The 24,144-nt window shown below is 41.0% G+C and overlaps 1 protein-coding gene across 1 annotated transcript; it reads right to left on the bottom strand.

The window, feature by feature from the left end:
• Positions 1 to 315: 315 nt before the first annotated feature.
• On the bottom strand, positions 316 to 23,528 carry LOC117490241 (GDNF family receptor alpha-4-like). The gene is made up of 8 exons (XM_034139881.1): positions 23,193 to 23,528; positions 10,154 to 10,420; positions 9,655 to 9,747; positions 9,198 to 9,567; positions 7,233 to 7,342; positions 6,731 to 6,865; positions 4,065 to 4,201; positions 316 to 3,025 (listed from the first exon to the last, which is right to left on the bottom strand). Exons 1-8 carry the CDS (start codon positions 23,245 to 23,247, stop codon positions 2,822 to 2,824), a joined length of 1,371 nt encoding a protein of 456 aa, XP_033995772.1. The 5' UTR covers positions 23,248 to 23,528; the 3' UTR covers positions 316 to 2,821.
• Between the last annotated feature and the right edge of the window lie 616 nt (positions 23,529 to 24,144).

Below are 24,144 nucleotides of genomic sequence, written 5' to 3'. Positions count from 1 at the left end.
GGCACACAGTAGGGCAGAATATTAGAAGCGAACGGGCTAAAAAATGCAAACCACAGATGTTTTTTTCCTTTTTCCTTTCTCCCGCTGCTCCTGAATAGTACGGATGGATAACATGCAGAAGATAATTCCTCCTCGGGGGATAAATAAAGCAGAACTTAATTTTGTAGACAGTTGGCTGGATTTGGATATTAAAAACAAAGGCCCAGTGCCCTCATGCTGCACTTTTTATAATTAAAGCAAAGGCTGATGCCAGTTTCCATAACAATTCTCAAATGATTCCACTGTTTCTGCCACACTGGTGTCATTATGCATGGGGCATGTGGATTTTAATTAAAGCAAATCAATATCCAAATAGTATCAAGGCTGTATATTTCAGCATGTATTTCCAAAAATGTACATAGGTCATTAACTCACCAATTTGCACTGAAATTAACATTACACTTAAAATAAATATCAACATGTTAGACGTTCACACAAAGCAGTCAGTGATTGATCATTAAAAGCCCATTTCTTTACCTGACAGACGTGGAAATGTGAATTTTATTCTTCTTTTTACCGAAACGGCACACTGTTCTGCTATGTCACAAAAATTACACAGTTATTACACATTACAGTCAGAGTTATTTGGCATGTTTGATATGTCTTTTAAAGAAGGTTAGCATGTAGAACATAGTACTGTACAGCGTCGCTAAATGTATTCTCAAGATACAATCTAAAAACAGTCAAATTTAGGGAATATTCACATATTTTCTTAAAGAATTTAAATTGATGGATGGAGAATAAGCTTTCTTTTCTTTTAAACTCTTTAACTCATCAAAACAAATACAAGCCATGTTTAATGCAAGTGTTTACTTGTAGTTTACAAATATTAACAAACCTACTGAAATGTGAAAATACATGTAAACTCACATTCAGTCATTAAGGCCAGAGCTCACTGGATGATAGTATTGACACGTGTTTCTCAATGCCGTTCATTTTAAGCATCATTGACACTGCGTTGTTACAGTGATGGGTAAAGTTTGTTTATCATTTTAATCCATCAACACGTCTCTTCTATAGTGTCTATTTCATATACAGTATGTGCACTAGCTTTAAAATATTCTGTCCAAATTGTTTTTTGAAACCACTAAGCTTGCAGTCACACTTCAGAGCTTTGTTAACTGACCTTTCCCTCCTCCACTGCTTAGCTTCCTGTAGCCAAACTCTTAATAAAGTCTGCATGATGTCATGTTGGCCCGAGGTGCGCAACAGCCACCACAGGTCTCCCAAACTCACTTCCATTTACTTTGACTTCTGGAAATTGAAACCAAGTTTGAAGTGGTCATGGATCTGCATTTGCAAAAGCATAGATCATACAGACACTTCATACTTTTCTGCCTTCATACTTTAAATTCAGTCCTCATGTCAACAAGTCATTGTGTAAACAAGTCCAGTAGTTGAGGCAAAAAGTGTCGCGATAATACTGCCTCCCAAAATAATATTCAAGCACTCAAAAATGTTTTTTTTCAATGATATGTCTTTAGAAATCTCCCGTGTTCATGGTATAGATATTTCTGTCATGAGAGAACATTTCCATTGCGGAGTTAAGGTAACTTCTTGTGAACTCATCCTTAAATTAGATGAGTTTACCCCTCCACAAAGACTTCTCCATACTTCTCTTTACCTACATCCCTTGCAGCTGCGTAATTTCACAAGAAAATGAGCCATAAAGAAAGAAAATCATTAACATCAGCAGAAGCTATTTCAGGAAGAGAGAATGGCTCAATGTGCTGCTCAACTATTGGAGCAGCCAGCAGGCTTTAGAGTCTCCTGTGTCCATCCGTCTCTCCGCATCTTGCTCTCAAAACATCCAAAGCACATTACGGGCAAGGAGCACTAAAAACACACCTCCTCAGGACAAGAAAAGAGAGGGGGTATGACAGCAGTAAATTGGCTATTTCCACCCCTGAGCCTTACTCCAGACTTTCCCCCGCATGCTGAGCAATTTGAATTGTGCTGTAATTGCTCGTGTTGCTTTTCTCTTGCTCGTCATTCCAACAATATAATTTGATCTCATTACTTTTGCGTATGGTTGGATTCTCAGTCTCTCACCCTGGTAGGAATAACACTAAGTGGCGTTTACACAAAAGGAGCACTGTTGCACTCTGCTTTTCTCCGCACAACGGGAGCAGGAGGCATAAAGATGTGTCATACATAAATGTGAAAAAAAAACAGCACTTTTCAAAACCATATTCTTCTCCAATGGAGTAGTTTAAGTGCGGAGAAGTTTCTGATTAGCTTGTTGTAAAGTGGGTAATGTTACTCAGCCAGCGTATGGAGCCGGGAGAGGACGATCCGAAGGGGCCCACAGAGAAATGGATGTGACATGATTCATGAAATAGAAATAAAAAGCCGTGCTCCAGCCTGGAAGCAGCGGACTGGACTGGTTATGGTTTTTGTGAGTGTGTATAGTGGATGTTGCCTTGGGCAATGTGCTTCTTTTAAAAAAAGCAAGGATGTACTTTGAGTGTGAAGCAGGCTCTAGATAGAGTATTTGCCCAGACAGCATTTCTAAATTCACCCATGCACTCATTTATCTGCTCACGTTTTTCCTCTGTGTTTCATAGGAGAGGACTCGAGCAGATACTGCAGGACTACAGATATCTTTCAGCTCTTGAGGAGGCAGTGATAGGAGAAACAGAATAATAAACTAAAGGCAGGGTATTTTTTTTAAAAGGAAGAAGAAGAAGAAATGAAGCAATTTGTCCTCTGTGGCTCATTCTGAGATGGATTTGAAAGTGGTAGTGAGTGTGAAATAAGAGCGGAGAATGAGACGGAGGCTTCAGTAGCTCCAACAGGCCCCGTCCAGGATGAGAGTAGGCAGCAGCAGTAATGTGAGGAAGGGTAGTGCCCGGCCGGCGGCTCCTCGTGTGCTGCCTCTGGCCCCAGATTCAGTGTTGGAGTCCTTCTCAGAGTACGGAGGGATTACGTTGAATTCCTCGCTTTCCTCCTCCTGCTGCTGATCCTCTTCCTCGCTGTCCTCCATCTGTAAAAGCAGAGGAAAGAGAGATTCTTAGTAGCTTGGAGAGAAGAGAAAGTCCAAATGAATGCAGAATTTTTATTGTAAAATGATCTTAAAGATGCAGCCAAAACAGTGGAGATAATGCTAAGAGCTTGGACCGAGTGGACCAACCAACAAAGAAACTACTGTGTTCAGTGTGGATTCAGCTGTTTAGTCATGTTTGAAAGTATGTTGTGAATGAAGTGTTCAGTTGTTACTTTGATTGTGTCAACTCTGTGTTTTATATGTGTAGCACAATAGAAGTAAATGTTCACTAGTGATCACTGGGCTTTCCAAAAAAACAACAATTATTATTATGGATATAAGACCACCTTTAAAACCCTTAAAAATCATCTGTGTTGACTTGATTCTGCATCATTTGAATGTTATTAGGGGACCAAACTAGACACACTGAGAAGATGCAGTAAACATTGGGAGTGAGACAACTCAGGTTTAAAATGTTTTTGAACAGCAGCATATAGTTAGGTTTGGCGTCTAGGCTTCCGGCTAATCTTTCTTTCAATAACTTTCCCCCGGAGCCCACAGGTGGATGCTGGGATGGTGATGGTTGTGAGGCAGAAAGCAGCAGGACAGCAGCTTTAGAGAGGCAGAGGGAGAGATGGCAATTCTTGCAGACTTTGTTCGATTGGCACTGTCGTTAAAAGAGCACTTTAGGCAATTGAGTTTGAGGTTTTCCTTAAATATAATATTTTGTGATTAATTTCAGGAGAAATTCACTTTGTAGCTGGCTTTAAAAAACGCATCATCTCAACTTCAGTGGGTTAGGGTTAATTTTTAATTACAACCCAGCACAGCAGTGACTATGCAGCAGATGGATGTGCATACATGAATATTAACCGTAAAGGTTGAGTCTAATATTGCAAACACCTACGGCTAATCCTCAGCCACAATGAGAGGCGGAGTACAGGAGCTGCTTCGTCCCCCTGATACTTTGGTGTTACCTCCTGATACACAGTCTACTGTTTCTAACACATATGGTGAGACAGAGAGAGGAGGTGCTTACACTGTTGAATTCAGGGAGAGTGTTAACACCGACATGGACCCTTTCCTGGTAGACGCGAGGGGGGGGCGGAGACGCTGGCACCGGAGTGTTTTCCACAGGAGGAGGTGCGGAGATTCCCATGGAGCTGATGGCGTTGCCTGAAACACAATCAGCGGGGGACATCTTCAATAGGTTCACATGGTTACTCATCCTTGAAGCATCATCAGAGTATTATCAGTGACTTTAAAAAAGCACAGTTAGGGCAAATATGTAAGTACTGTGCATGATTGGGCGAAATACATTTGAATAGGTTGGATAAACCACATTGTAGCTTAGATCGCAGGATTGTAATATTGTTATGTGGTCCAAGCTGATTTATTTCCACTATTGTGTGGCTTACCTTCAAAATTGTGACAGGCAATAATCTGCCAATTCAGTTTCTCAATGGGGAAGACCTCAATTACAAAGTGACAACAACAGCGGTTCTCTCTTTTTTTGCTTTAAACTTAAGTCGATAAAAATGATTGAGGTCATGTCCATATGTTTTTAGATAAATCGATATTGTACTTATTGTGACAGGCCTTTTGGTGCATCCATGTCCCCTGAAGGTGAATTGTAACACCTGTGGGGATCTTTTGAGTTTTCATGTACATAAACGTGAGGACAACTGATAGTGAGTTCAAAGAGGGCGCCAAACCAATTTCCATTATGCAGTTGCTCACTATGTGCAGATAAGCAGACGTGGGTTTCTAAGGACTTTTATATCATGCACACTATAGAGTATTTCAGTGCATCGGAGACCTCTGACTTCCTTTTAGCTCCCAGCACACGCGATAAAATAATGTCACTGGACCGAACGGACACATCTAATAATACACTGAATAATTTATCCGGGTTCGCTCTCTATTTTACAGCCACTCCTTCGCCAATGGTTGTTTATACAGAAGTCAGTGGAGGAGTGTAACAAAGTACTTTTACTATTTTACTTAAGTTTTGATATACATTATATGATACATATATTTTTACTCAATTACATTTTGGATGGCAACATGGTACTTTTTACTGTACTGCATTTATTTAAAGGGGCCGTTTTGTGCTTTTTCCAATTCAGGTCTTTTACTTCTATTGAATTATGGACCGTATTGTTTCTACTTTTTCTTAAAGGTAAGTTTGAGAAACCGGCTCGAGATACACTTTTTGTTATATTCCATGGAATGCTCTTAACATCCCGATAGCAATGAATATCTTAAGTGCTTTGACAAAAAATCCATAAAAAAAATTCATCTGTGGAAGCCGTAGTACTGTAAAAAGCACGACCAATCATTTTAGCCGGCCCGGCTAAAATAACTGGATGGCCTACCTGCCTGTCAGCCTTCCATCTGTGCACAAACTTATCTCGTGCCCTCATTGGTCATGTGCACGTTTGTGTGTGTTGGAGGAGGGGCTCTGTAAGGAAGTGGCAGATTTTTTCCGGCTGTGTATTTTCAAATTCTAGCGCACTCGAGCTGGTTTCTCCAAAATGACCTACCCCACCTTTAAGTAAAGGATCTGAGTACTTCCTCCACCTCTAAAAGAGACATTTCAATTAAAGAAACCCAACTGTGCAGTCCATAGTGTTACACGGTGCATACTCATTGTTGTTAATGTAAGCACATTCTACAGCAATGGTTAGTTAAAAGTGATTCTTATATGGGGTGTTTTGATGCCTTTTTCAATTACTACTAGTTTGGCAACAATTCAAGAAGAAGCCTCTTTGTGTTTATCGCTGTAATTCATTGACTCCACAGAACTTGGAGAAATCTCATGCACATTTGGCAACCAACCAAAGAGTGTCTCTTGCTGCTTACTTATTTATAAGAAAACATAACGGTTCAATGGTTTACCCTCTCAATCATCAATTATGACCCACCTCGTCTGAATTCTGCATTAATTCACATTAAAAGCCGCTTAGTTTGAACAGTATCTCGAGAGATCAATTTAGTTATTCTCAGGCTTGACAGCTCAAAGTGAACTGTTCCTTTGTTGTTATCTTGATGCAGAAAAAACTGGCAGGTATTGTAGATGAGGATCGGGGGGCCCTATTATGCTTTATGGTGTTTTCCATTTCCTGTAGTGTGTTATATAGATATATACTGTATATAAATCCCAACGTTTCCTCCAGAGGGAGTTTCTTTCCGTAGCATAATGACATCACTATGTAACAATCACACTTCAATTGACTAGCGCTCCAACACATTGTACATGATAGACTGAGGGGCGGGACATTTCTAAGCGGTTGACCAATCACAACAGACCAGGCTAACTAACCAATCAGAGCAGACTGGGCTCTGGTTTCAGACAGAGGGTGAAAAGAGGTGCTGCAGCAGGTAGTATGAGAAAAATAAAGAGCTTTTTGAACAATGAAGCATGGGGACACGTCACAGTAGAGGCAGAAAATACAAATATGAACCCAAAAATTACATAAAAGGGTCCCTTTAAACATTTATGACTCAAATCACGAGATAAAGTTGCAAGAACATGTTCATTCTTCTACTATAAACGTTGGTAAGTTTCTATATGTTTACAACACATGACTATTACTTACATATGATTTCAAATCATCTTTAATAGGTTATAAGGCTTTTTGTCTTTGTCAATCCTGCAGGTATATTGTACTGCATGCTGTAACATAATAACATTCGACTCACGTAGACACAAGTTGCTGCTGAACATGTTCATGATGCGCTGACAGCCCTGCAACTCGTTCCCGCTGCCATCACACGAGCACCACTGGGACACCTCTGTGCTGCTGTTGTTCACATAGTTAGGAGTCATGATGGTGCCTGGTTTTTAAAAAAGAAAGTCATATTGCAGCTGCGACATTATAAACTCTTCCCGAAATATTTTCTTTTGGCAGAAGATTGAAATTCTCAGCACACATCTTCATGGTAGGTAATATGCAGTGTAACAACAATTTAAGAGTGTAAAGAGTTGTCAAGCTCTTAATGTGGAAAATTGCATGCCTGCAAGATTATTATTTTAAGATACAGTTTTAAATACAATATCCTTTTGTAGCACTGATGGCTGGCTTTATGCAGTTGAACCCCTTTAGATTCCTTGTGCAACCAAGTGAAAATGATGTAAGCCAAACATCACGGATAAGACTTTTTTTTACAAAAACCTCTGTAATTTATTTTTCCTCCATCTCACCTATGAGTCCAGCGTAGGCCTTCAAGCACATGGCTCTGCTTTCTCGCACGCAGCCAGAGGCAGACAGAGGGGAGGCATGGCAGTTGTGTTGGAAATCAGCGAAGCGGGATCTGAAAAACACACACACACACACACACACACACACACACACACACACACACACACACACACACACACACACACACACACACACACACACACACACACAGAGAAGAGAAAACAGTTTAATCCGTCAGCACAGAGAAGCAGAGTGTGCATTTTCAAGTGTTTAGACAATTTGGGATTTGGGGTCTAGCTACAAAAACAAACACAGCGTAAGCAACACTGTGCGCAAAACACAAAACAGAGACATGGATAGCTGTGCTGAGACATTAAAACAATGTGTTGGTTTACCTCTAAGTAGTACAAATACACAACCTACTACTCCACTGGTACTGAGGGTGAGGATAACACTTCGTCTCAGAGGTTTCAAGCTACTGTATATATTTTACAAGTAGATTTGGTTAACAATTATTCGAATAAACATGCACACACGTTTAAAACATCTTGTCATTTGTAGCAGATATAAAATACTTTATAACTTGAGCTAACATTGAGTTGCTCCTTTGCTTTTCCTACGATTTCCAGAAGAAACACATGATAGCCATACAGGTGGAAAAGAGGACGCTCATGTCAGCTGCAGTCAAGGCTTCTCTCTTTTCTTATTTTAAATGTGTTAATAATACTACAGAGGAGGGATTTTGTGTGACCTTCTCAGTTTCAATTTACTAGAACTCTACAATTTTCATTAATAACCTCTGTAACATTTACACAGATTAGACCGGTATTAGTGTAAGAAAGACCTATGCAGAGTGAAATTAGAGTCACTAATGCCATTATAATCATACAAATGAGTAGGGGCATAGCTATGAATTCTGGGACACTAAAAGCAAACTGCCCCTATCCATACATCATCAAATATTTTTCGAGTTATAGTGGGACCACAAATTCAAACACTGTTTATATTTCCCTCCGATCAGTGATGAAAGTGTAAAAAAACAAACAAATGTAGTCATTATCTTTTGAGACCTTTATCCCTGAGCAGAGAAAGAAGTAAATACCAGAATGTATGCAAGTAAATAAACTCCCAGGCTTACTCCAGACAGTTTGTTATTTTAAGGACATATTTGATGTTATTGTTGTGTTTACATGGCCACTGACCAAAGGCAGGAAGGAGCTGTGTTTAAGGCCACAACAACCTTCTTTATTAAACATCTGCTAAGGTGATTATCGTTCCTGCATTTGCTGTTGAACAATCATATCTTACACTATTACTGCTATATGTTGGATAAAGCGTGAAAACAAGATATGTTTTTTATAGTTGCAAGCACTAAATTGTATCTGGTTCTGCTACATGTGCATACTGTATGCTATCAGAGTAGAGGGTTAGAGCTAAAACTTCAGTCTATTAACACATTCAACACTATCTTGATAACTGATTAATAATTTAAGTCTTTCTTCAAACTTATTTGATTGTTCCAATTTCTTCAAACTAAGACTTTACTTTGCTGCTTTTTCTCAGTAATCTGAATATTGTTGATTATGACTGTTGGTCCGGATAAGGGAAACTTCAAAAATGGGAATTTGGGCTCTAAGAAATGGTGATTGACATAGTTCTTCTAGTGATTCAACGATTGTTCATGAAAATATTTGGTGGTTTAACATCCCTTTGTGAGTTACAAATCAAACTGGGACCCATTTATCAAAACACTGCCTAAAAATGCAACAACTAAACTCAACAAAAGGCCTTCAATACTGACGTTTTGAGGTACTAGAGTAATTCATTGTAATTTATGGTACATGGTCTGACAGTATACCTCGGTGCTTTGAAGGACACTTTGTTAAATCTTAATTTCCTGTGTGGTCCCATGCTGAAACCCTCATTAAGGGCACTTGTGTGTCGTTGCCCCCAATCAGCCGTCTCACCTACACAGCTCGTCTCTGGAGCAGTAGTTCTGCAGGCTCAGGCAGTTGGGCTTTCCCACTCGTTCCTCCCCTCTCCCGTTCTCCTCGTAGGAACACGACGGGACGATGGTCTTCCTCCGCCTCTCCCCGCACAGAGTGTCCGAGCAGGGGCAGAAGAGCAGAGCGAAGCTGTACTCTTCGGGCACGCGCTCCAGGAAGCGCCGCAGGGCTTTGTGGCATTTCTGCCGGTTGCAGCTGTTGTCTGTGACTGTTGCTCGCTTGGTGCAGGCCACGACATACTCTGACCGCAGGGAGCCACATTTCTCATACAGGCCACAGTCCTGCGCTGCCTTCAGACACTGGTTCTGGCCATCCAAAGAAAGAGAAGAAGCTGGAGGGGGGGAAAAACGTTTATTGGGAAATAAAAACCATGACATGCAGCGTGCAGAACTTTAAGGATTTGTGATCAGAGCAGTACCTGCCATGATGGAGGCCATACGTGTCATCTCTAAGTGTTTCACCAGATTCAACTGCAGTTCTGCATATGGAGACACCTCATACTCCTCATAAGCTGAAACAACAGTACAGAGTATTTATCACATGGACTATGCAATGGAGATTTCAAACACATGATGGAAACTTCTGAAGCAATGGAGACAGGACTCAGAGAAACGGGGAGAGCAGGAACTTTGATGGTTTATTTGGAGCTTCGGCCGGAGAATTCAAAAGACATGTGCTGTGCGGTTGCTAAACCAATTCTGAAGATCTCTACCCCAGACCCATGTATTTAGCTAGTTCTGAGAGAAGAATCAACATTGTGCATAACAAGATAAAACCATAACACCTCTATCAGCTGACGCCAACAGGCAGGAACAGGGAGACAAAACACTGAGCGCACAGCACCCAAGGTTGCAGGTGCTCATTGTACAAACTGATAAACTGGGTCAAAGTTATGGGCCTAGGAAAATATTTCCCACCTGCAAATCTGGCCGTCCAGTAGACCTTGAGGCAGTGCTCCTCCCTGCGAGAGCCGCGCTGACACTTGCAAACCTGCAGCGGGCGGTAACGCTGCAAAGAGTTCTGGGCCTCCAGGCACTCGAGTCGGGCGTCTGAGCCGAGAGGAGACACGGCCTCCTCCGCCGCGCAGTACTCCAGCAGCCGATAGAGCACCATGCAGGACGGCTCCTGGACGCAGCGCTGCTCCGCCACCACACAGTCTGAGGAGGCAGATACTGGCACACTACCTGCAGAGGTGGGAAGTAGTGCAGTACAAATACTTGGTTAAGTACATATTTCTGGTATCACCCCTGAATGGTTTAGGACCAAATTATATTAACGATCTCCTGCAAAACTATGAACCATCCAGGAGTCTCAGGTCTTCTGGGACGGGTCTGCTCTCTGTTCCAAGAGTAAGAATTAACATGGAGAAGCAGCGTGTGCGCGGCAAACTGAAAGCGCGCACTCTCGCGCACACAGCGGGAGATTTGGAGGAGTACAGGAAGTCTAGGTATGATCTCCGGAGAGCAATAAAAAATGCAAAGAGACAGTACAAAGACAAGGTGGAATCTGACTTCAAAGGCTGTAACACTAGGAATATGTGGGCGGGACTAAGGACAATGACTGACTACAAAGGAGCAGCGGGGGGTGCTGCGGGAGTGTCTGCGTGCGCATCTCTCCCAGATGAGCTAAACAGTTTTTTTGCACGCTTTGAGAGCAGCCAGGCTGTGGAGGTACAGAGGGACCAGGAGCTACACTGCCCTTTTGTTTTAAATAGGGCAGATGTGTGTAAATCCTTTAAAAGGGTTAACCCACACAAGGCTCCTGGACCTGATGGCATCCCTGGCCGTGTTCTCAGGGTGTGTGCAGTTCAGCTGGCAGAGGTGTTCACAGACATCTTCAACAGGTCCCTGCTGCAGTCTGTAGTCCCCACATGTCTTAAACACTCCACCATCATTCCTGTCCCCAAAAAGACAATCATCACCTGCCCCAACGACTACCGCCCAGTAGCACTCACCTCCATCATAATGAAGTGCTTTGAGCGGTTAGTCAAATTATTCATCACCTCCTCCCTCCCTGAATCTCTGGACCCCCTGCAGTTTGCCTACAGAGCAAACAGGTCCACAGACGACGCCATAGCCCTCACCCTCCACACTGCCCTCTCACACCTGGACCCGAAGAACAGGAACACATATGTGAGAATGCTGTTCATTGACTACAGTTCAGCATTCAACACCATTGTGCCCTCCAAGCTGGCCATCAAGCTCAGAGACCTCGGGCTCAACAGCGCCCTCTGTGACTGGATCCTGAACTTCCTGACGGGCAGACCCCAGGCAGTGCGGGTGGGAAATATCACATCCTCCACCCTGATTCTCAACACCGGTGCCCCTCAAGGCTGCGTGCTCAGCCCTCTCCTCTACTCCCTGTTCACCCACGACTGCGTGGCCACACACAGCTCCAACACCATCGTGAAGTTTGCTGATGACACGACCGTCATCGGCCAGATCACAGACGATGACGAGACGGCGTACAGAGAGGAGGTCGAAAACCTGACATCTTGGTGCCAGGAGAACAACCTCCATCTCAACATCAGCAAAACAAAGGAGCTGATTGTGGACTACAGGAAGCAGCAGGGAGAGGGACACGCCCCCATCGCCATCAATGGGACTACGGTGGAGAGAGTCAAAAGCTTCAGGTTCCTTGGGGTCCACATCACTGAGGACCTGACATGGTCTCTTCACACCACCACCATCACCAAGAAAGCTCGACAGCGGCTCTTCTTCCTCCGCAGGTTGAGGAGGTTCAAAATGGATTCCAGGATACTCTGCAACTTCTACAGGTGCACCATAGAGAGTATCCTCACTGGCAGCATGACGGCCTGGTACGGCAGCTGCACCGACCTCGATCGTAAGGCTTTACAGAGGGTGGTGAAAACTGCACAGCACATCACCAGGACGGAGCTGCCATCCATGGAGGACCTTTACTCCCAGCGGCTCAGGAAGAAATCACTACGGATTATCAAAGACCCCCATCACCCCAGCCACAAACTGTTCTTTCTGTTGCCGTCTGGCAGACGTTACCGCAGCATCCTGGCAAGGACAAGAAGATTCGGAGACAGTTTCTTCCCGCGGGCAGTGAAACTTGTATATAGACTCATACTGCACTATTCCACATCATAACTTTATTTCATTTTTATAACTATTATTATTTTTGTATTGCTCTTGCTCTTATTGTTATTATGTTATGTTATTATGTTGCATTGTTGGAGAAGCCTGTGACATAAGATTTTCAACTGCATAATTACTCTGTAGCTATGTCAGATTGACAATAAAGAACCTTGAACCTTGAACCTTGAACTTGTTTAGCTATTATGCCCCGACAAGCTGGAACAAACTCCCTGAATCCTGCAGGTCCGCTGCAACTCTTACTACTTTAAATCCAGACTGAAAAAGTATCTTTTTGCCGCTGCTTTTGATGGAGCTGTTTACATCCACACTGCAGTATGGCTTTTATTCATGTATTCTATACCTGTTGTGTTTATTTTATTATCTTTGCTTTTTAATGCCTGTTGTTAAATGCCATTGTATAATGTGTTTCTGCTGTATTTCTTCTTAAATGTCTTTTATTTTATTTTGTAAAGCACTTTGAATTGCCGTGTGCTGAAAGGTGCTATATAAATAAACTTGCCTTGCCTTGCCTATCAGTACTTTACCCCACTACTTATTTTTCTGACGACTTTTTACTTTTACTTCTTACATTTTCCAAACAGGCTGGTTACTTTAGTTTGAATGTGTGTTTGGTGGCGTGATCATTATTATTTAGAGTTATTGCGTGAATATTGATTTGAACACGATCCGTGTATCCATCATTTCCTGGTCTTCTCTAAAGAAGAGGGACCAATGAAAACGTTGTCATGTTGCCGTTGTTCAGCATGGAAACATTCATTAGCTAACAATGACATTATTGTTCTGTTAATATAAAGGGAGGTCAGGTACTCTTTAAAACAGCTGCTAGTTATGGGTACTTTTTACTAAAGTACATTTCAAAGCCCATACTTCTTTACTTTGACTTGAGTAAAGAAGTTTAGTCAGTACTTCTACTTTTACCAAAGTATTTTTAAACACAAGTATCTGTACTTCTACTTGAGTAAAGGATGTGTGTACTTTTGCCATCTCTGACTACCTGGAGGAGGGGTTGATATAGTGTCAGTACTGGCTGCCAACATTATCACCAATATGTGTATTTGTGTATGTGCAAAGGTTTTGGTTTATAGTCATCATCCAGTCGGACTCTTTAAGCTAATTAGGCTGTGATTACAGTACACCAGAGCTAGGGAATTGCTCTCCACCGCACTGCAAGTTACTATAATGTCCAACAAGGAGGATTAAAATGAAAGCACACAAGTGTAATAGAGTGCCAACGTGGGCGAGTCCTCAGTGTCTCTTGGATAATTTAACAACACTATGGACTGTTATTATGGTTAATTATGATAATTAACTGTTTCTTCTTCCTCCTGTTGGGGCTCCTAGTTGATGCATAATGATTTATCTACACAGTCTTACAGTTCACTTTTTGCTTATGTACCATATCTTTACCTCACAGTGTCTCAACATTCGTACTAAATAACCTGCATGAGCTGCCAGTCACCTCACATCAACATTTATTATAAATAAATTATGTCAAAACCTGCTGTCCTTCCTCCCTGCTCTGCAATCTCCTACAACTCTGTTAAAATGATGTTAGTTTTGGTGTGACAAATAAGAGCTGCTGAATGAGAATGTTTTGATTTTTTAGTTTTATCTGTTCAGTGCTTCTTAGAAAAGAGGCCATCCAAGATTTGAGGGTACGTTGCCCAACCCCTTTGCATTCACAAGCTAGTTGAAAAATAAAAGTACGACCCAAAAGGGAGGTAGGGAATTTGTTAGTTTCCGGGACTAAAAAATGAAGCCGTTCAAAAGCCAACTCTCAAGTCTTGGAAGCTTCTTGGATCTTCCTGCAAGGACTTGAACCACCAACAAGGGAGCATTGCCAAAAAAGTATCTTTTCATATTTCAAAAATAAAATGTTGGCTAAAAATAATAAACCCTCCTCAAGCAAGTGTGGAGTTTATTTACTTTTACCATACTGGATTACATCCAAATCCCATAGCCATCTGGAAAGAAGTAAACATGCAATAATTACTTTAAAAACCTGTCAAGTGCTGGCAAAGTGATGGCAGCATTTAGAAAATAGATAGTTAAAATGTATTTAAAGATTTCAAAACACTAGTGTGGTGTCTAGGTATTTAACATGTGATACATTAAAGGAGGGGTAGGTAATTTTGGAGAAACCAGCTCGAGTGCACTAGAATTAGAAAATACACAACCGGAAATAATCTGCCACTTCCTTATAGAGCCCCTCCTCCAACACACACGAACGCGCACATGACCAATGAGGGCACGAGATAAGTTTGTGCACAGATGGAAGGCTGACAGGCAGGTAGGCCATCCAGTTATTTTAGCCGGGCCGTCTAAAATGATTGGTCGTGCTTTTTACAGCGCCACGGCTTCCACAGATGACATTTTTGTATGGATTTTTTGTCAAAGCACTTAAGATATTCATTGCTATCGGGATGTTAAGAGCATTCCATGGAATATAACAAAAAGTGTATCTCGAGCCGGTTTCTCAAACTTACCTACCCCACCTTTAAGTGATATGTTCTCATGGATGTTAAAGCACTGCTGTTATTATTGTTAAGGACACTTAAACAGCGGGGGGCCAAACATTTTGCAGCAGGGGGCTGCAGTGGGGTTTGAACCTGTGCTCTCCTTATCCGAACACCAACGCACTAATCCACTGCGCAACACGCCACATTTACATGCACAAAAACCTATATAACACACTACAGGGAAGTTAAAACCCCAAAAAGCATAGTAGGACCCCTTTAAAGTTATCACAAAAAGTCTGCTTCACGTACAAAAATACTCCAATTGAAGATATTGTAGAATTGTGTTGGCTGTGTATGTATTTAAAACAATTCAACCCATTATGTTTTACAAGGGGTCATTGAGAAAAAATGTGTTGCTTATCATCAAATACATTCCCTCTAAAGGAATACATTATTCAGGAGAATCACAGCCATGTTGGTCCACAGTGATTAAGAGTGTTCTGATTGACAGTGTTCAGTCTAAAAACATTTCATATTAATGATTTTTGTTCCATGTGCAACACAATGCAGGAAGGCCAGAAGGCAGCCTGAGGGAGATGAGAGCATTTCAAGAAACTAATGTTCTCAAATGTGACACGTAATTGTCCCCGCAAATTACACTTTATGCATTGTAGAAAAGGAAAATGGCTTGGCTGTTTTATCTGTCTAATTTGCTGTATCCTGTCACTTTTTAACTTCACAAAAGAAACTGACTGGCAGGCATTTAAGAATATGTTGTGAAACTACAAATGAATGGAGGAGTGTTTGAACTCTCCTGTTAACAAATATCTGTACCTATTTTATCCTCATATGGACTTGTGCTTCGGAACATTACCATATACATCAAACACACGCACACACACGGCATTGTGTTAGATCGGTCACACACTTCGATTAAGCTCCTGCTGACTGGCGGCACAAAGCGCAGCTCCAATCCAATTCTGCAGCTGCATGTTTTGCAATCTCAGGCTCCACATGAGGTCCATGTCTCACTTTGGCATTAGACATATCAAAAAACAGAGGCTCCGCTTCAGCGCCGCTGCAGGAAACCGGACAAGACGAATGCATCGACTCCAGGGGTTTGAAAAGGAAAAAACACTAGTGACACAAAAAGCAATAACTCACAGTCACAGATTCCCAAAGGTGTGTAAAGGTGATGATTACCTGCCTATCTATGGATCGTGATACTTTGATTATTATTCTAAAGTATTAAATTCAGCCATGTTTAGCTGCACTTTAAACAGCCTTCGTGTAATCTCCTGTTTGGGCAGATAATTCATTATTCATTCTCACTGTTTGCCCCCCCCTGGCTTAACAATGATAAAGAGAGACTATCAGCAAATTTAGCTTCCGAGAGCTTTGATTTGTACACACACACACACACACACACACACACACACACACACACACACACACACACACACACACACACACACACACACACACACACACACACACACACACACACACACACACACACACACACACACACACACACACACACACACACACACACACACACAGCAGTGTGATCACATGTTGCTGTTTGATATGCAACACATCCCCAAAGTAAAAGTCTAGGTTGAGGGATTTGTCAGTGTGTTTTATGGAAAAAGAAAAGTAGCGAGAAGCGAGATGAATTAATTTGATATCTGAACCATAATGGTACACCCTATTGATTTCTCACTGAGGTGATTAATAGAACTGGTGAGGCAAAGCTGATGAAGGTTAACGCCATAAATGACAAACCACACACACACACAGACAGATATTCATGTGTAAACTTGTTTGGTGACATTTCTCTTCCGTTGATTTCAAATGCGTGGGATGGGTAGTAGAGCATCCAGATTGTTGGGCAGTAATTTGACTTGAGAGGAGACCCGGGCGTGATTCTGATGTGAAATGTGTTCACAGAGATCGTGTCAGAAGGGACATTTTGGAAATAAGTCGTAAGCTTGGAGGAGGAAATGGCAGAAAGGCGTCAAGACGGAGCTAAAGTGAGACTACAGAAACACTTGTTACTACTTCTGTTACACACATTCAACTGAATTACAGTCAAACCAGTGGCATTACTGAGTGAACTGTATATGCATGAGTGTGTTCACATGCACATTAACACTTCTTATAAAGCCATATATATGGACTTAAGTGAAATATGGTACCAGTAAAGAATGTTTATACCTGTCAGTTTTCCCCTCAAAATGCAGCTTCAGTAATCAGTCAGAAAATCAATTACACTGAAAATGAATCAGCAAACATTTGTTCAACCAATTAATAGTTCAGGTAATTTGCGACTAAATGTACTCCTTTAAGATCTCGTCAGACTTCAGTGAAAGAAAACAAGCATATCAATAGCCAATAGAAGTGTGAGTGTTACGTAGTGAGGTCACTATATTACAGAAGTAAACAAAGGAGTCCAATGGAGGAAAGGGTAAACCCAAAAAAGCATAGGGCCCCTTTAATGCTTAATCCTGGTTTATTGTAAATGCATGTATAAATACTATGTGAATATTCCCAATATGCTGTGCAGCAAATGGAGTGCTAATGTGAAGCTAATTGACCTCACAAGACCATACTGGGAACGAGTAAGCTGCAGGACAATAGAGCACATTTGTTTGTCAAAACAATGGTGTTCCTGCCAACATGACTGATTTAAATTTTAATTTAAGCTACTTCATTCATTCAAAAATATATATATATATTTATTAAAAGTTGGACAGAGCAGATGGCAAAAGAAAAAGGGGGTCTTTGCAAACGTTTGCAACAGAAACTAGTATATTAGGTCCAAGTCTAAAAATAAACAAAAGACAAAACTCAAAATGGCTGACCCCATTAGCTTCCAATAATTAAAATTAGATTAAAAAGACAGCACCATCTTGTGCCATTAGCGCTTATGGAGGATCTCTGCACTGCTTGTAGAGAACATCAATTTTATATAAAAGGTAAAGAGATATTTCAGTTTCCTGTTTTTTAATTATATCAGATATGATGTGTAATGAACTAGACTTCCTCTCTATTTGTGTAGCAGTGGACAGATGAGTTTCTTCTTGACGGACACTTTTTTTGTGCTTATTTAAACCTGTGTGCGCCCTTACTGAGTTATTTCTGCTGAGCTCTAAATTTGGCACTTTCCAACCAATCAGTTCACTGTCTTGCAACATTAGACTTTCTATTAACGTTAAACATAATCTTAGCAGTTTGCACATTTCTCTCTTTGTTATGAGATAACTTCAGGCACTGCCCTGGGCACCTCGGTGGAGCAGCTCTGTTTAAAGACACAGTATGAGTTCTGTTTCATTTTTCGGAATGTATTTTCTTGATACCAAATCAAGATTAATTATTTTTAATGTGTTCTGCATTGTGGGTTTCAAAATTACGTACAAATATGTGCCCATTTGTGTGGTTGTATATACCACTAAGCAGGCTTTGGAGTACCGGAGTTAAGGTAACAGGATTACGTTATCAGGAGACAGTTTGTTTAACAGTACTTTCCCTTACAGCTACATAAAAAAAGAGGCAATAAAGAACATTGTTAATTTCTATAAATTGGGGATTACTAGCAGGATAACAATGTTACAAAAAACTCAAAAAGAGCATATTGTGTTGTTAAGGATCAGATTGTATTTCTTCTTTGTAAACTGTACTGTTCTGTAGGCTAATACTTTACTGCCTGAATCTGCTTTATAGTTTTCACTTTCTTTGGTCCATTTGTTCAGTAGATGAACCTATATGTTCACAAAATAGTGTGTGTGAGCTTTTCTGTATGTATTAAACTCAAATGAAGCATTTTCTGTCAACTCAGATTTTATGTATTTTTCTTTAAACTGTAGAATGTGCTCATGTGTTTCATTGTTGGTGAATAGGCTACTGCCTGAATATGCTTCATGAAAGGCAGGTTTCCGTGAATAAAAAATCCCTGAGCAGAGGACACATTTAAATACCTTGGTTTCTTCTTTTCTAAGGTTACATTGTTCAGTTGGCTTGCATAATATACTTAAGTAATTCAACTAGAATTAACTCAGATTAGGTCGCTGATTACATTTTACAGGAAACTATTGTAGGAATACATTTTGAATGTTAGCCTTCCAACCCTGTCCTTTAGTCAGACATGTTTTCCTGAACCCTCCACTTTCTTTCTTTGAGTATGTTACTTTCATTTCTTCTCAATGCCTCCATGATGCTGCACATGCCAGATGTAATTTCTGCCATTTTCTCCTCACTTTATGTCTATCCAACATCTTTCCACTAGAGGCTCCTACGGCTTTCTTTCCATCAGGACTTCAGTGATGGCAGCACAAACAGAAAGTTCACGTCAAAAGACAACTTGATTTCACTACCCTCATTTCACAAAAAGCTACAATTTCAGTTAATCGGCTTAAAATGATGCCTTGTCTGTCGTCTTCATAAATAGTGATGGCAATAAACCTGGCAAGCGTGTAACATAATGCAGCGTAATGACAGAGGACAGGGATGAGGCTGGAATATATACTTTACCTAGGACAAAGAAATTGCAAAGAAAAACTCAATGTGACTAAAATAACAATAAGCAAGCCCATCACAACTCAAGGTCACTCAAGGTTGGGTGCTTGTATGTGGTCTCTTCTAAGGAAAACGACAATCACAAACCCATTTGTAGGCAGCATATTGCCAAGGGCCAATCATTGTCATTTTTCATCCGTCCAACAGATGATCCTTTCCCTCTATTCCCAATCACGAGACCCACACCCATCTACACACCTGTCCCCTCCTCCCTCCTCTGCTCCGCCTTCCTCCTATTCCTTCTGATTAAATCCAGCTCCACACACTGACCTGGATCCTAAGTTTTATCTGTCAGTTTGTCATTGTTGCAATCTGGTGTTTTGTTGCGTGCCTGCTTTATTTGGACTGCGTAAGAATATCTCAATAATAAACCACTGAGTTCATCCTGCCGCCTCCTCAACTGTCTGCATTTGGGTCCAATACCTGATCCAGTACGCACCTCACTGTGACAGTTCTCATTATAATGGCATAAAGATAGGGACAGTTCAACTAAAAGGGAAAAACTCTGCCACATGACAGACAGGTTGTTGGCTATAGAGCAGAGTGTGATGACTGAGAGCTGAGAAAAGAAGAATAACTTGATTATGCCTGTACTTTAGGTGCTTTTAACACCTGTAGGTTCTTACAGCGTATTGTCTAGACAACTCACCAAGTGCGTGCAAAAATCAGTGTTTCATCTTCTGAATCAACTGTTGCCAAGTGTATTCAGTACATGGAGGCCTTGTCTAATGAGGTGCTCCATCGTGCAGCCACATCACGCAGCCAAACACCTCTCCTCTGTACTCCAAGTAAAGTACATACTTGCATCAGCCAGTTAGGGTGTGTGGAGCTGTGTGAATATTTCAGGCTCCTGCCTCCTGCTACCTGGTGCAGTCCAAAATAATTTCTCCACATCCTGCTCTGGTGTTTTGTTGGTGCCATCAAGATGCAGAGCACTCAACGCCATATAAAGCATAGGAGGCAATAACACTTAAGTTATATTAATTCACATTCATGAGAGTGAGTAGATTTCAGGTGTCATTCACAAACCCACATTTTGATGTTGAAGTTATCCTCAATTTTTATTTATAAGTAAAAGATCACATAGGTGAAATAATTGCTTATTCAGAAAGAGTATTTAATGTTATTTTTGTATCTAAGTAATGTTCAATGGGCACGTTGCCAATTTAATCTCTGTGTGCTGTCGTCCTAAACGAAAACTGAATTACAGGCACAGGGTGCATAAAGACAATGCCTCAGCAGAAAGAGGGAAGAGTCCTCGGCACGGTGGGAAAGATAAAGAGGTAAAGGATTGGAAAACGTGTGCATGAGGGCGCTCAAACCCCTACACAGTGCGTACATCAAAAAGTCAAACCCTTAAAAGAAAAACAGCTCGAGCGTGTGAATATTAACTCAATGTAGACCTGTGTAATTTAACACAGCCGGAAAATTAGCTCTAATAAATCTATGACAACGGTGGCACGGCTCAATTGCGTCCACTAAATGAAGCACCAAAAATAGCAGCACTCTATCACCAGGGGTGATAACAGAGCAGCAAAGGGTCAACGTCAGGTTTAATGAGATTCAACAATAGCCTGCTGTCCATTGATTTATCTGACAAAGGTACTGTACGCTGATCTCATGCATCATTTGTAACCATTACATTGGTATTAATTTGGAAAAAGATGCAGATGAATGCATCAATGCATTTCAACAATAGAAAATGAGAGGGATAGAAAAAGTGGAATGTCATCTGAGTTTTAGGGTCAAATCAGTGACACACAACTCGGGGAAATGACAGTTTATAAAATATGTCTTATACGCAGGATGCTTTTTATGTTTTCTTGGTGTCAAAGTGTGACGTCATGCAGCAGCTGCAGGTTTTTCTTCATATAGTTGATAGAGAATACGTGATCTTTACAAGCAGGTGCAAATATCCTCTTTCTTTTTGGATGTTTCAATGTTGTGACGACACATTAATGAGAGCATAGCTCAGCGCAGCGTCGGTGGTGACAGACATTTTGGGAAGGCTGTTACCTCTAAGGGTCCAACTGAGGGCCATTGTTTGAATCACGGAGGACAAGGCAATGAGAGATATATAACAAGGTAAAAAATAATATTGTTTGAAATGAAATACAGTTCTCATGGGCTATATATATGATAACTGTGGACCTAGAAAGAAAGTCATTCAGACTGAACACAAAGTAGAAAATAACAGATCTATCCAACAGATTTGTCAAAAAAACAACCTGACTACTCTACTGAGTTCTGCCAAGATTTCACCTTTACTAAATGATGTCAATTAACCAAATTGAAATGTCATCAATGACTTTGCAATCAGGTATAAGAGTAGAAATCAACATCACGACAGTCTGTCTAATTTGCCTCTCTAATGACTCAGATCTCCATTAAATAGTGCTTAAAGATACCTGCTTTTCTGGGTGTGATTCCCCCTAAGTGCCGGCCAGGTGGTTTGACACATATGATAAACTGGGTGCCTGAGAGAGGTTTGACATTCACAAGAGAACATGTATCCTTTTATGATACTAATCTCTAATGGGCAGCCTTCCCTGATAGTATCTGCATTTTGCTGGATGCAGTGAAGCATGCATTTCCTGCACTACTGAAATAATCCCAACAATTACAGTATTTGCATTGCATTTCCGCAGTGAACAGCACGGGGTGTGAGCTGTGTTTCATCTGTTCAATGTTAACTATGGATTAGGATACGACCTGCAGACAACCCCAATCAAATAATGAAAAGACATGTCTGATCCTGCTTGAGCACTGAAGAACACAAAATGACATAGATAGCAGATAATCAATAACAGATCAACAAGCGTTATGCTCCACTGGGAGATTTATTATCCAGCCTCAGCCACATGATTGACTTTAATAATTATAACTCATTTTGTGTGTTTGTGGTAGCAGCAGATGCATCAACTGTAATGTCAAATTTCACCACGTTTCCCTTTAATGACCAGCAAGACAAAGACTTTTTAAATCAGTGACACTACAAACTGATACAGTGAAGTTATGAATTTTTACCTTAAATCTCTCATCCTTTCAACTTCTAATGCACAACTTGTGTAAAATGTCGATGAATCACAGATGTGGCAGCCAAATGCTTTTAATGTAAAGGAGTACATAATTTACTTTAACTGCATGTGTGATATTTCCATGATCTGGAGACAGGGTAATCAATACATGGGAAGATGAACAGCTATTTTTGGAACGTGGCCAAGGTAGATAGCAGACCTGGACCTATGATGTCATCCAGATGTAAAAGGTGTCTGCTACAATAAACCTGGTTTTATGGACCTTTTTAATATTTTCTTTAAGGTCCTTTTACAAAGTTTCACTGAAACCTGGAATAGTAAATATCTGTCTTATTCTTAAACGTGCAGTCATTCTTTATTTCCCTCCTTTGTTTTGAGCCACATGTTCTATATCAGAACTACATGAGCTATGTCAAAATATTTTCAAAAACGTAGCACTTAAAGTTAATTTCTGGGGAGCCTGGGGAATCTAAATAAAATATACTTGAACAAAATCAGACTACAATTTGGTGGATCTGGGCAGAGGGCTTAATAACAATCCATTTGTATAGTCATCATCATCATATTCATGAATGGTTGAAACAACTGGAATTCATTTGTGCATTATTATTCAAGTTCTGGCTACTGAAAGACACCTTTGGAGCCCCACACTACCAGATTCAACAGACTAAATGTATGATATAGCCTACAGTTTAAAAGGTGGCTGATTCAATAACAGAGATGCCATCTGTTAGAAATAAGAAATGCAATGCTCACCATGGGATAAGACGTTGAGCAGGAGTCCGATGATCATCATCCTGTCCGGTGACATTGGAGAGTTGGGGTCTGGGGAAACTCGCACCCGGCTCTACAGCTCAGTGACCCGTCTCCTGCCACATCCAGCCTCCTGCTCTGCACGGACCGAGGCAGATCGGATGGGCTACCGCACAAAGTTGGCTAAACTGGAGGGAATCAAGTTCTCGCGATTTGTGATGTCCCATTTATTGTTACGGATCCCGGTTTTACTGATCTCTGTTGGACGCGTAACATTTATCCAAAAAGTTTCTCTGCAGCTGATCACCAGTCAGTTCCAGTCACACTACAGCCTCAAAGTGCGCGTTGTTGTGTCGCATTTGGAGTGGACTTGCTTCTGGTTGCGTCGCAGCTCCGGAGTTGTCCAGCAGCCAGAGTTGAGATCAGTGCGCTCAGACTGCGCGGCGCATCTCTGGTTAGGGCGCCGTGTGATTGGCCCCTGTAAAGACTGAGTATGTCCATGGGGTGTTAAAATGTTTCCTGTGGGAGAACAGCTGTGCTGTTTTAGCCATTAGTCCAGACTCCAGGCAACACCATTATGGAGGTGTATACCACTATAGACTGCATTACAAATATATATTTAGTTGGTTACATGCACAAAATAATCTCTCTTGAATCCACTTATTTAAGCGAACTCTTTGTTTTTTATTGTGTTTAAAGGGTTTAGTGTGTTCTTCTAGGCTCTATTGAACAGTGATGGCTTTGACCTTCACACTGAACTAATAATATTAATAATAATGAGTTTTTATCTAACCATTTTTATTTTGAGCTAAATAAGCATAAGACTGTCCTCTATTTCCATATGGACCCATTTATATGTGCCATGTTTATATGTGCCATGTTTTATAAATATTGGTTTGTTTTTGTCTCTGAGGTGCCTTTATGTGTCTGCTGAGGTGAGCTTAAATGTTAAATT

The sequence above is a fragment of the Trematomus bernacchii genome, unplaced genomic scaffold (genome assembly GCF_902827165.1).
Source record: "Trematomus bernacchii unplaced genomic scaffold, fTreBer1.1, whole genome shotgun sequence".
In the NCBI taxonomy this organism is placed as follows: Eukaryota; Metazoa; Chordata; class Actinopteri; order Perciformes; family Nototheniidae; genus Trematomus; species Trematomus bernacchii.
Note: the sequence above shows the minus strand (reverse complement) of the source record. Positions and strands in the feature narration are given on the sequence as shown.